This window comes from Podarcis bocagei (genome assembly GCF_964188305.1).
Source record: "Podarcis bocagei genome assembly, chromosome: 10".
NCBI classification, from domain to species: domain Eukaryota; kingdom Metazoa; phylum Chordata; class Lepidosauria; order Squamata; family Lacertidae; genus Podarcis; species Podarcis bocagei.
Window position 1 is genome coordinate 23,210,309 of NC_138135.1, and position 14,429 is coordinate 23,224,737.

The window sequence follows — 14,429 nt, forward strand, 5'->3', positions numbered from 1 at the left end:
AAGGAAGGAGGCTTACTTGAACCTTGACCATTTGCTACCACTGCAGCAGGGATAGGGAACTCCCATCAGCCCTAGCCATCATGGGCTAGGGCCCCATACACCAGGGATCTATGGGAGTCCAACAAGTGCACCACAAATTCCTCACTCCTGCTCTACAGAATTGCCCACCACCACCATTAGTTATCAGTCATATCCACCAGTAGAGTATAACTTTAAACACCCAAATGTCCTTTACAAAACCCCCAGTTTAGTTTATTAAAGTGATAACAGACATATCCAAGGTGCAACTGTGCGTACTATGGGTAGGATCTGGAGTCCTCTTGATCTCAGTCCTATTGATTAGTCATGACTAATGCTCCACATTTGATTTCATGTGGTTGGGACCGAAGTATGACTAACTTAAGCCCCATTCAGGCATTGTCACTTTTTGTGTTCAAAGAACATTGGGTGTGGGTGTGGGTGGGTGCTTGGGAAGCAAGACTGCACATGTTGGTCCTGCCCCCAATGTCACCATCACTCCTAACCTCTGTGCATTAAGCATGAAGGTCTAAAGGAGATGAAAACATGCTTAAAATCATCCCGGCAGTTTCAGGTTCTGCATAATCTAGGGTCACAACTGCAGAGAAATATCCTCACACCAATCGATCACCTTTATATCAAGCTCTGCACTTGTCTACTTCTTTCTATCTCATGGCAAGACCAGCTCTGAAAGAGGGATGCTTCATGCCTGACATTTTCCCTGCATGGAGATAAATCTCTATCACACCTGAAGTGAGGCACAAGAGTTTAGGGTTTCACAAACAGCAGGCTCTGGTGAGTTTCTGCTGCACAAATGTTTTAATTTTGGAGTTTCTTTCAATGGTTCTCCTGAATATAAGGATACACTGACCTTTCCAAACATCTATTGCAATGAGTGGTGTGCTTGTGTGGAATGCTGTCAGCAGTCAACATAAGAATGTTTTAAGCCATCATAAACTAACACGGGAGAACAGAGCTCCACAAGTTTCAACTTCTTAATTTCAAATTTAGGAGACAACAAAGCTTGGCTTGCTGACTTCCTGCTACATTGAAGCAAAACAGATTTTAGCCCTCCAACTTATAACACTGAATCTGCATCCCAGAACAAGATGCATCCTGGTATCATTTTGAAAGACTTTTTGCCTTCCTGAATGGATGGCCACTTTCTTTTCTTTTCTTTCTCTCCCCGCCCCCTCCCAAATGTGCTACTCTTTGAAGGCTTTACATTTCTGGTTGCCTGAACATCAGTGTGCCCCAACTTCTAATGATCTGAATTCACACTGCAGCTTCATAAATGCTTATGCTAAGCTCTTGTTGCATCCAAACATCTGAATATGAATCCTCCAGGTCAATCACATCAATGAGTTAAGCTGAAATACAATAAAGTGTCAAAGAGTTGCCCCTTTGATATAGCAGAGCAAAGCTATATCAAAGCCCTAGAGGCTAAAGTGCCAAATTAAAGGCCAAACTTGGTGTGATGGTTAATGCATCTTTGTATGTGTGTGTGTTAAAGCAAGCAGGGATTGTTGGACTGATAATTATTGGGAATTTCCTAATGCAAATAGCAGATCCAGAGAAATAAACTTTGACAGGACCACAGTAGGGAAGAGAGATAGAACTCCTCTTCCCCAGTTGCTACAATCCCAATACTTATCAGATCCATCCTCTGGGGCTGCATTTTTTAAAAAGCCCCCCCCCCCAAGCCTACACACTTTAAATGCAAAGGTGCATTTAATAACACAGCACACATTGGGCCCAAACACAAGTTACTTTACACATTTCAGTTTCACATTTACACATAAGACATCTTGACGTACACCAGCATTTCTTAAACTTTGGGGAAAGGGTGTGAGAAATCACAGGAGCAGATGGGCGCTGCCAGATGGCCATCCGTGGCTAAGCAGCTCCTGTTTTCCTTGGCTGAATGGCTAACTGGGAGGCAGACCAACCTTCCCAGCTGGGTTGCATAAGGGAGAGAAGGCAAAAAGCTCTTGTCTACACTAAATCTTCCCTTGCAGCTCTGCACCTCAGTTGCACGGCTGGCATTCTTCTGGCTCTCAGGCCCAGATTCAACCCAGCAAACAGGGACAACCCAATGGAGAACAGGGGCTGCAGCCAATGTTCTCTGTGTATTAGGGCAAGGGCTCATGCACTAGCAGGTGGGCGAGTTTTCACATTGCACAACAGAGGAATCTGTTGAGCTCAAGGAAACTCATTGCACAACAGATTGCACAATCTATTTTACAGAGAAGTTACCAGCAACCTGTTTATGTAGTTTTTTGGTGCAACTGCATTTCTTTCCTGCCAAACATTTCACCAGTGGAACAAATATACCGCAAAGTGACTTTAGCACTATATTGGATACAACCCCCATTCAGTGTTGGTATGCACCCCAGCTTCCTGAGCACAATTGGAAGGAGACTGCAGGGGGTGGGGGCGGATTGGTGATTCTTGGAAGTGCTGATGCTCATGTGAACTTCCTCGAGGAGGCTCTTGGAATCCCACTCTGTATTGGGACCACAGAATGTACAGTACATTCAGAAAGGGGGCGGATTTTAAGAAATACTAGTGTACATGTAAAAATACTGTATGACTGTTTGGCACACTCATTAGGGAGCTGTGATAGACTGCAGTTCCCAATACAAGATTTACCCAGTGGCAAACCTGTTTTTGCCTCTATATAATATATAAAATTGTCACCACTCAGAGGCGAGTTCACAAGAAAGGAAAGTACAACAGAAAGCTTTATGTTGACACAATTTGTGCTATCATGAGCATTATGTTGCTTTCAAGACCTTAAACCCACCTATACTTGTGTCCTTCTGAATGCCTTGTTCAAACAAAGAAAGAAATGACGTCTTTTCATGACATCTTTAACAAGTATTCAAGTGAAAGTAAGTTAAGAATGAGAATTAATGGTATTATTATGCAGTAGAAATACAATGGATCAAAACGCAAAAATCTGATTGCAGGTCATCAGCTAGACCCAAACCTTTTGTAGTGTATAGAGATGGTGAGCTTGTTGTGAAGCTGGTCATCAAGAATCCACTGTTCAAGCTAGGGTGTAAGTGGTGGTTTTGGTGATGAGCAAGATCCTTGACTGTCAAAACTGGTTGCTCGGCCTGGCAACTAGAAGAAATAAAATATTTTAAGAAGAGTCCTGTTGCATCCACAGGTCCATCAAGTCCAACATCCTGTTTCTTACAATGGCCAACCAGTTTCCTCACAGAAGTCCACAAGAGCCCTCCCCGCACTTTTCTCCCCAGCTACTAGCATTCAAAGGACTACTAGTTCCACCTTGCCATTGTGATCAACAGCCATTGACAGACCCATCTTACCCCATGAAGAGATCTAATTCCCCTCTAAAGCCATCTAAGATAGAGGCCATCACCACATCTTGTGGCACCAAATTTAATCAAGATTGAATTATTGCCATTTGTTCAACATGAGAGAGCACTGGAGAGTCTTCTAGAAGCTTATGTTGGTCCAAAAGGAAGATATATTTACTGGATCTGAATATTTAATGGTGCATTATCCTTGGGTCAGAGAATATTGGTGATGGAGCTGACATCTAAAACTGGAGATCTGGAGGATGCCCTGGGCATCTTTACAAAAGCGCCATCTTCTATATTCACGAGCCCCAGGTGTGCATAGCAATTTTGCAGTTATGTGTGGTTACTTTACCTCATCGTCTATATAGATTAGCAAAGTGGCTATTTTTGTGTGTGTGGCAAATTGCGTGTTAAAAATGTCTCGACCAATGAGGAAGACTCATTGGGTTGCAATGTGTCTGACCTCAAACATTATCAATTTATTGCTTGTCACATCAGTTTGATATTCAGGCATTATCCTGGATAGATGTGGTTGTATATTATTGTATCTTGGCCATTTTATTTATAGTCTCTTTACACGTTTACATTGTCTTTTGGGATTAAAGTTGGATTTCACTCTTGCACATATTTTAGAAGCATCCAGTAATATTTTTTGTCCTCATTTTAGTCCATACTACAGTGGGGTTAATGCCATATGCCTCTCCTAACAGAGCAAATGGCATTTAATTTGGGGGAAATGGTTTTTGCATTGATAAAGTGTTTTCAAAAACTTTCCTGTAATTCTGATCCTATTCAGCATTATTATTTCTTAGAAAAGAAAGGAAAAGAAACAGCAGAGAATTCAATCCCAGATTTTCTGGTTTTGTTTTTGTTTGAAATACACCAGTATGAATGTTGTTAACAGGTGGCATAGAATGTAAAAGAAAGCCATTGAAAAATTGAACTTGCATTCTCTTCTACAGGCTTTTTCAAATAATTTAATGAAATGCCTAATACAAAACAGGGCTTCTCAGCTTTGTTTGGTGGAAAAGATTTTTAGCATCTTCTTTCGTACGTTGTTCTGCACTTAACCTCTTTTTTTTGTCTCCCTTCACATTTCTATTTGACAAAAATGCTGCCTCATGAAATAGAAAGACCTATTTGTGAAGAAAAAAGCAGAGACATCACCTTGCCAACAAAGGTCCATATAGTTAAAGCTATGGTTTTCCCAGTAGTGATGTGTGGAAGTGAGAGCTGGACCATAAAGAAGGCTTATCGCCAAAGAATTGATGCTTTTGAATTATGGTCCTGGAAGAGACTCTTGAGAGTCCCATGGACTGCAAGAAGATCAAACCTCTCCATTCTTAAGGAAATCAGCCCTGAGTGCTCACTGGAAGGACAGATCCTGAAGCTGAGGCTCCAATACTTTGGCCACCTCACGAGAAGAGAAGATTCCCTGGAAATGACCCTGATGTTGGGAAAGATGGAGGGCACAAGGAGAAGGGGACGACAGAGGACGAGATGGTTGGACAGTGTTCTCGAAGCTACCAGCAGTGGAAGACAGGAGGGCCTGGCGTGCTCTGGTCCATGGGGTAACAAAGAGTTGGACACGACTAAATGACTAAACAACAACAAATTTGTGAAGAAGGTATTACATAACATAGCGATAATGAGGAATAGGCTGCTGAAGAGATGCTGTAGTCCTCTTACCTCTACCAAGGGATGCCAGTGGGTTATTGGCTTGCGGGGGTACGCCAGCATTTCATTCCAGTGGTCTCTTCCAAGGCCTTCAGCGTCAAGTCCAGCCCTACATACTCCAATCACCTCATTGTGTCCCACTCTAGGATTAAAGGTGGAGAACAGAACGTCTAAAGATTATCCACAAATAATGCCAATGATAGGTAGAGGAGCCACATTCTGTGACAGAACAAGCTGGATATTTACACCCCAAAGCACTAGGAACATTATATATATATAAGTACAAGGTAAGTACACACTTACCTTGCAGTATGCCCCATTGAATTCTATGGGGCACCCTTCTGAGTATATGTGTATATCCCACTCTGTGTTGATGGTGGTGAAAAGCAGACACAGTACTAAATTTTAATCAACCAACCACACAATCAATCATTCCAATTGCGCTGTAATGATGCAATCATTGCCACCTGTTCTGCTTCGGCAAGGTGTCAGCATGAACATATCTCTGTCTATCTATTATGTTTTGCAGGTATCTTGACAACAGTGGATTTTCTGTGCTATACTGCCCGGCACACTTTCAAATGTGCCCCTTTAACATTTATTATTTTTGGTGAAAAGCACCATTAGCCCCGAGAGCTAGATCTATTGTACATTTAGTAAGGAAAGGTAAAAAAGTTAATAATTAATATTAATCTTTAATATTCAGGATTCTGAAGCAAGCCTGCGCAGCAGCAGTTTGGTGGGAAGCAGGGCTGGCTTCCTATTCAGCCAGTGTGGTATAATAATAATAATAATAATAATAATAATAATAATAATAATAATAATAATAATAATAATAAATCTATACCCCGCCCATCTGGCCGGGCCTCCCCAGCCACTCTGGGTGGCTCCCAACAGAATATTTAAAATGCGATAAAACATCAAACCTTAAAAACTTCCCTAAAGAGGGCTGCCTTCAGATGTCTTCTAAAAGCCAGATAGTTGTTCATTTCTCAGTTTTTAACCTATTGTGAAAGTGTCTACCTACTTGCCATTACAGTGGTACCTTGGGTTAAGTACTTAATTCGTTCCAGAGGTCTGTTCTTAACCTGAAACTGTTCTTAACCTGAGGTACCACTTTAGCTAATGGGGCCTCTTGCTGCCGCCACGCCGCTGGAGCCCGATTTCTGTTCTTATCCTGAAGCAAAGTTCTTATCCTGAAGCACTATTTCTCGATTAGCAGAGTGTGTAACCTGAAGCGTATGTAACCTGAAGCGTATGTAACCCGAGGTACCACTGTATTTCTTTACTTATCATATGTATAAGGCTGCCATTCACTCTCTGTGGGGCTATCCTTGAGGTTGGTCCAAAGACTGGCATACCCTCCAACATTTCTCCAATGAAAATAGGGACGTCCTATTCCATAATGATAATTTTACTATTTATACCCCACACCTCTTACTGGGTTGCCCCAGCCACTCTGGGCAGCTTTTTACATATATAGAAACATAACAGAACATTAAGCATTTTTTTAAAAAAATCCCTATACAGGATTGCCTTCAGATGGCTCGGGGTCGGATAACTCCATACCCTCCAACATTTCTCCAATGAAAATAGAGACATCCTAAGGAAAAGTGGGACATTCCGGGATCAAATCAGAAACCAAGACAGCTTCTCTAAATCAGGGACGTCCCTGGAAAATAGGGACACTTGGAGGGTCTGGATTGGTGCAGAATATGGTGACTAGGTTTCTTGTGGGGGTAAACTACTGCCAGCATATAACACCTTGCTTGTTGGGCTTGTCTAGGCCAGTGTTTCCCAACCACTGTTCCGCGGCACACTAGTGTGCCGCGAGATGTTGCCTGGTGTGCCGCGGGAAAAATTAAAAAATTCGAAAGATTGTTTTTTTTAAAAAAAGTCAAATTTTCGATTGGGGCGCCGTCACTAGATGACCCCTGGGGTTCCCTCCCTCCCTCCCGCTCTGCACCTCCCTCCTCCTCCTCCGGGGAGGCCCTTCCTGGCTCTCGGCCAAGGCTTGGCGGCTGCCACTCACTCACTCGCTCGCCCACCCGTCCCTCCATCCCTGCACCCGGCCTCTCCCCCTCCGTCCCCGGCGCGGGGGCTGCCGGGATCCATAGTCCCCTCGCCCTTGGGCTCCGCGCCCGCGCGGGGTGCGCAAACTACGTTTCCCAGCGTGGCCTGGCGGGCCGGGCGTTTTGTTTGAAGCGCTCTTCTCCCGGCCATGGAATGAGCGCAGCGGCGGCAGCCAGGCGGGCAGGGGCTCTTCAGCGCAGACCCCGCGCAGCCTGCCTGCGCCCCCGCGGAGATCGGGCGGCAGGATGGAGCCCGGGGATCCCCGCGGAGGCGGAGCGGCGGAGGCGGCGGCTGCCCCCCAGGTAGGGCTGCGTCGGGGTGTGTGTGTATTTTTGCAATGCTGCATCCGCGCCGGAGGGGATGCATCGGACCGCGGGGAGACCCCTTGGCGGGCGTGCAAGGCAATGCACGCGTGCAGGCGTTGCATGGAGTGCAGTGCAATGCAATGGCAACGCGGCGTCCTGCATGCATGCATGCAACTTCCACCGGTGCTCCGGACTTGGCAGGTGAGGGGGGTCCCCAGTGGGCGGCAGAGAGAGCCAGGAGGGCGAAGGGGAGCCGGGGGGGAGCAGTGCTGCTCCCCGAGCCGAGCCCGGGGGGAAACTTCGGCGTCGTTGCGCCGGGTGTTGGAAGCGGAGGCTGGCGGGGGCCCCTCACCTGCAAAACCTGGTCGCCTCTCATATATTTCGTGCATTGCATTCATCGCCCGCTTTCTCCTCCAAGGAGCTCCCGGGGGCGCGCGTGGTTCTCCCCGTGTTATCCTCGCAACAACAGCCCTGCGAGGTGGGTCAGGCGAGTGGCCCAAGGGAGCACCCAGGGATTGTCCTGGCCAGGTGGGGTGATTTGAACCCTGCTCTCTGCCCGGTCTTCGTCCTCATTTAGCCCCCACATGTGCATGACTGAGGTTTTCCCCCCTCGTCTTGGCTATGGTGTGAGTCTGTGCTGTTAATTAATGGGGTTCTGCCTTCGGAGAAGATGAGCCAGCCCTCAAGGAGGTGATTATGTAATTTGCTAGCAATTCATGTCTCTCCCGGCGTGACGCTGTGCGCTGACGTCACGGGGCTGTAATGGTGGTGTGCCTCGAGATTTTTTTCATGAAACAAGTGTGCCTTTGCCCAAAAAAGGTTGGGAAACACTGGTCTAGGCTACCAATCTGCTATTGGGCAAAATACAAGGTTTTGGTACATGCAAAGCTGTCTACAGCTCAGGAGCAGTTTACTTGACAGACTGCCTTATACCTAGTATACCCATCAAGTCCCTGCTTTAGGTCAGTATAAAGATAACACCTGTCATTATTATTCTTACAACAACAACAACAACAACAACAGATTATTATAGCACCTGCTCTTCTTGAATCCCCCTCCCCGCAAAAAAATCAAAAAAGAGAAAAATGTAGCATACCGGTCATAGTCCATAACTGCGATGGAGAGGCTGACTTGGTCCACATTCTCTGGAGGGATGTCAAAAACGATGGCCTCACTGTATACTGGATTGAGAGTGTTTTTCTTTGTAGTTGTTTTTCTCTTTTTCAGGCGCCGACCATCACACATCAGGGACACTTTGACGTATGGATCTGAGATAACAGGAACCGAGGTCAACACAACTCGGTAGGAGGACACCAACAGTTCTCACGTAGAAGGGAAGGAAGGTTTGGTTCCACCACAAATGCAGAGGAAACTGCCTTGTATGAAGTCAAGACATGGGTCTATCTAGTTCTGTCAACACCAACTGGCAGTGGTTCTCCAGGGTTTCAAGCAGGGATCCTTCCCAGTCTGAGCAGGAGACACCATGAATTAAGTCTGGTACCTTCTGCACGCAAAGCCTGTCTCCTATCGCCAATGTACAGTAGCTGATATGCTCAACAATGGCTGCTAGCCATGTTCTCCTTTCAATGGCTGCTAGCCATGATAACTATGTTCTCCCTTCCTTGTCTGATACATTATGCCTCTGGATACCAGTTGCTGGGAATCACAGGTGGGCAGAGTGCTCTTGGTTTGCAGGCTTCCCACAAGTATCTGGTTGGCCACTGTGAGAATAGGATCATTGGCTGATCCAGCAGGCTTGCCTTATGTCCTTGTATCCAGAAATGGCACCTATTTATTCAGGGTGATGAAAAGCCCAACATGCCAAACCAGGTTCAATGTCATTTGGGGAGCAGATTGCCACTCTTTTTGGCTGGGATTCAGTCACATCCCTGCAAGTTCTAGTGTCTTAATTAAAAGTGGATTTGGTGCTTTTGTGAGACCACCTCCTTGAAAATTCGGACTTTTGTAAAAGGCGAAAGATTTATACGATCTGAAGAGAAACCAGAGTTGCTATAAAACTATGGACATTGGGATGCAGAAAGGGGGGGTATGGGGAAGTCCTAAAAAAGAGGTTTATGAAAATATGTTATGAAATTATACATGTATGTTTGTCTTTTTAAGTGTTTGTTTGTTTTCAAAAATTTTGTAAAACCAATAAAAATTTTATAAAAAAAAGAAAAAGAAAATTCGGACTTTTTCCCCAATAGTGATGGGAAAATGCACTGGAATGGTTATGATAATGACTGTGTGGTGCAACTTCATATAACCTCCCCCAAAACAAACTGAATTCTTGAAAGACCTACACTGGCTCCCAGTACGTTTCTGAGCACAATTCAAAGTGTTGGTGCTGACCTTGAAAGCCCTAAGCGGCCTCGGTCCAGTATACCTGAAGGAGCGTCTCCACCCTTATCGTTCAGCCCGAACACTGAGGTCCAGTGCTGAGGGCCTTCTGGCGGTTCCCTCACTGCAAGAAGTGAGGTTACAGAGAACCAAGCAGAGGGCCTTCTCGGAAGTGGCACCCGGCCTGTGGAACACCCTCCCACCAGATGTCAAAGAGAAAAACAGCTACCAGACTTTTAGAAGACATCTGAAGGCAGCCCTGTTTAGGGAAGCTTTTAATGTTTAACAGACTATTGTATTTTAATATTTTGTTGGAAGCCACCCAGAGTGGCTGGGGAAACCCAGCCAGATGGGCAGGGTATAAATAATAAATTATTATTATAGTATTATTATTATTCTTGTTACTGTCATAGACTGCCTAGATGCAGAGGAGCGGTGGGAGGCACTAGCAGCGCAACCCCCAGGAGAAGAAGGCTTAGATGCAGCAGCAGGCAGCTACCATGGCAACAGCAGCAGGGGGGCCACGGCTGCTGGGCAACAGCAGATTGCCTGAGGGCAGCCCCAAGCTCTGCCAGTCTGAGTTGCTGCCAGTGTGGCCCCACCCCTGTGCCTCACCACTGCCATCTGTGCACCAACCAGCCTGGCTGAGAGGGAGGAAGGGGGAAGGCGCTGCCACTGCCACCCTCTGAGAAGGGAGGAAGAAGAAGGTGAGAAAGTGCCTCCCGAGCTCTGTTCACCCTTTGTGGGCTCTGTAGGCTCCCCACCTCTGCCCAGTCCACCAGGGGGATGCAACATTTGCCCCACCCTGGGTGACGGCAACCCACGCTATGCCACTGCAGAGTAAGGTGTGGCATGAGGACTCAGAATCCCAGACAAAACTTGTACTTATCTTTCACCAAGACAAGCGGAAGAAAACACGGAACAAATGGAAGTGTGGATAGCAAACTAATTCAGCAAACTAAACAGAACATACTTCTAAGTATGTATGTACTGTATAGAATTGCATCCTAAAGCAGCTGCAAAATGAACAGAAGCCGTAACAAGTAAAGAACATTGCTAATGGCGTTTGTAGTGCACTAAGTGACACTTATCAGGAATATGTCAAGGTCTTGGAATGAGGAAATAAAGCACATGATGGTATTCCTTTGTTTGTTATCCGGAAGCTAAAATGACACAGAGTCTCAGACATTGTTTAAACCCAAAGCAAACAGAGGGAAGGTTTCATCTGGGCAGACGAAGGGTGTCCCAAGTACTTTTCCAGCTCAGAGTAATCTTCCTCAATCAATCAATCAATCAATCAATCAATCAATCAATCAAGCAAGCACGGGAAGATACAGAATTCCTCTCTCTCCCTTGAATCTTTTCCCCTGCTCAAGAAAAAGCAGCTTGGGGGAGGCAATTTTGAGCTGTGGGTGTTGGGAACTGACAGGAAAGGAGAGGGCTAAGCAGTTGCTTCCACTCAGACTGTCTATTGTGTTGCTTTTTGTTTTCAAAAGTGATGGAAAGAAACATAAGAGATCCACGTATTGTTTAATTCTCCTCGTCTGTGAACTCAAGATCAAATGCCCTGAAATCCTGATGGTAAGAGCCCTTCCCCGGAGAGTCATCACCACCCACAGGTGAAGCTAAGTGAAAAGGAACATTGCACTTACCTGATGAGCCAGTGATGTCCATAGCTTTAAGATTTCTGCATTTGATGACTGTGAGGGTCATCCTCCCTGCTGTTGGCAAATAACAAAGGGAAAACATGATCTCCCCCAAATCTATGCTTTCCTGAAAAAAACAAGCACAAACAAAAACATAGGTTATAACAGGGATAGGCAACCTTTTCCAGCTTGAGGGACACATTCCTTCATGGGCAACCTTCTGGATGGGGGGACCTCCACGCCAGTGGTGGGTGGAGCAAGGGGCAACAGATGTGGTGAACATCAAGGCTGAGGCTACTCAGCATGCCCTGATTCTTGATCTTGTGTTGAACAGCTAGGAGTTCATGGACTCCACTGATGGCAAGAAGCCTGAATGCCTCCAAAATCTTGGAGTTGCCATTGAAAGGAGGAAACTGCTCATGATGAAACAAGAAACTTGGGTAGGCACCGGAGAACAGGGGAAGGTCAACTATTTTGGGTGATTTGTAGTAGATTAGCCAGGGGGATGCCAGGGCTTTCTGCTTCCTCCAGTTGTTTAACAATAGTAACTGCAAAAAGAACCTGCGGGTGCTAAAGTAGACTGCTGAAAGAAAGGTTTTCATGGGGGCAACCAGAAATGAATATTTGGGTGAAATGACTCTGAGCTCAGTTTTGGCAAATAATATAAAATTTCTGTGCTGGCCACATGAACAGATGTACCCTGCTCCTTAATTCTAAGAGTACGTCTCATCTCATCCCCTACACCACTACTCTGCACCTGGTTTGGGCTGGATATTGATGATTTAGTAAAACCCCAAGCTATAGCCCACAAGTTTGAAGGCTGCAAACCTTAGATCAGTGCTGGGGGCCTGCTTTGCCTGTAGAAAGGCCAGGTTTGGTTCCTGGCATCTCCAGTTAAGTGGATCATATAGAAGTGGTGCAAAACAATAAAAGGTCTCCACCCGAGACCCTGGAGACCAGGTGCCATCCAGAGGAGGCTGATCTAGCTGGATAACCACTCTGACCTTTGTTACTAAAGCTACAGAGAAAGCTTTGCTTGCTGCACACAGCAACTCTTTTCCAGCTGAAAGGTTGGAGCTCTCAATCCGTGCTTCTTCTTTTTCCGCGAAGCGGCAAGGTTATTATTTAAAATTCTAAAAAGCAGTTCATTACCAGCAAATCAGGATACAGCCACAGTAAGCCACACACTATAATTGGCCTTGTGTGTCTCGGAGAGCTGAAGGCACTTGTACTAATGTCAGAAGGCAAGAACAGCAATAATGTTCAGCTGCATGCGTATTAGCAGGTCTCTAACGATAGTGTTCTATTTTAGAGGACAAAAGTCTTGCTCAAAATGAAGCACTGGATGATCCTTGAGGCTCTGTATAGGGTATGATGCTCTCACTCTTTTTTGCATGCTGGTGGGCCATTTTGATATTTTTTAAGAACCATCAGATGTAATTTGAAAGCCTTGCAGTCTGAAGTATTTAATGTGATGCAGTATTTACTTAAGTCGCAGGCGTATCAAAGGATATGGATAAAGTTGCAGTGTGGCATGGATTAAAGTTGCAAGCCTAGCCTCTAAATGAGTAAGCTCCACTGAATTAAATGAGACTTACTTCTGAGTAGACCCTTAAATTCACAGCATTAGGTTGGGCTGACACCTATTTGTATGTTCTAGAACAGGCATATCAATGTGGCAGATGTCCAGATGTCGCTGGACTTTATTTTAAGAATAACTGAGGAGCAGATCTTGGTGGCTACTGGTTGGCACTTGTCATTCTCTGCCTCCTTGAATGCCCCAGGAACAACGTTGTTTCAGGGCATATGTGTGTGGTGGTGTCATTTTTAAAAGTGGTGGTGGTGAGGGACACCATTTTCTCCCCCCAAAATGACACACTGCCTTCAGCATTTGAGGGTGAAGGGGAGAGGGAGTTGGCCATCAGTTAGTGATTGCCAAGAGGGATGTCAGCTAACTCCCATGAGAACTTGGGACCAAAAAAATTTGAGCATCCTGATTTTGATCAGCAGGATGTTGGAGGGTATGTCATTGTATTATTAATGGAACTCAGGGCAGCAAACATACAAGGGCTAAAAGAATTAAAACATATTTTAAACAATTCCAGACTGGGACAGATCTTTGTTTAAAAGGCTTGTTGAAATTTCATACATTGAAATGAATGGACATGACTAACTTAGGTCTATTAATTTCAGTGAGTCTGCTGTGAGTCAAACCAAGTTGTAAATAACCCTGTTTTTTGTATATAATTGTCTAAGGTTCATTCTATGGCTTTTCCTGAAATTACGTTGTTACCCGTGGCCCATTTATTTCATCCTTGAAGATCAGGGTGACATTAATGTATTGCTTTCTTTTTAGATATCTAAGAGTAAATTGATTGATTAAAAATCATGATTTCAGGGGCAGACATTTCTAATGTGATCAGAAAGAGATTATCTCCATCTTGCACACATCCTGCTCCCAATGTGTGAAGAGCATCATACTCCTTCACTGCCTCAAGGACATTTTCTTTCATGACAGACTCCATGCCTGTCCATTCTCATTGACATTCTGATGGACATTGTCCATTCTCCTTCACAACATGCAGCTGAGAAGCCAAAGGATGACAGGACTTTTTTAATGGTGATGACTGGTTCAAAGGTAATGAAACAAAAATTAGGAATAGATGAACCGTTTTTTATAGTGGGAAAGAGGTAAACAATGGATCCCATAAAGATCTGTACTGGGATCTACAAAAGGTGCAGACAAATGATCAAGGAGATGGACAATTATTCCATGAGAAAAGCTTACAGTAGTTGGAGTTTTTTTTACAGCTTAGCTGGGGAAAAGGTGAATAAAGGGAACCATTTTAGGGTTGTATGAAATTATGTATATTGTGGAGAAATTTAGTAGGCCTAACTTCTCCCTCTGTCATAATACTAGAACCTGGAGGGGGGGGGTGTCATCCAGTGAGTCGGAAAGTTGGGAGATTCAGGACAGACAAAACAAAGTACTTTTTCACACAATACTTCTTCATGGTGTGGAAAAAGTGGATAGGTAT

General features: G+C 45.0%; 1 protein-coding gene across 2 annotated transcripts in view; it reads right to left on the bottom strand.

Annotated features, from left to right (window-relative positions):
- Positions 1-673: 673 nt before the first annotated feature.
- The window catches only part of SYT10 (synaptotagmin 10), a 40,034-nt gene continuing 26,278 nt past the window's right edge, over positions 674-14,429 (bottom strand). Inside the window, exons 4-7 of one of the 2 annotated variants that reach the window (XM_081212070.1) lie at positions 11,398-11,518; positions 8,502-8,673; positions 5,040-5,169; positions 674-3,147 (exon numbers count right to left, since the gene is read on the bottom strand). In XM_081212070.1, coding sequence (XP_081068196.1) covers positions 3,076-3,147; positions 5,040-5,169; positions 8,502-8,673; positions 11,398-11,518 — 495 coding nt within the window. In that variant the 3' untranslated portion in view covers positions 674-3,075. The remainder of the gene's footprint in view (positions 3,148-5,039; positions 5,170-8,501; positions 8,674-11,397; positions 11,519-14,429) is intronic. The other variant, XM_081212071.1, reaches the window with a different exon arrangement.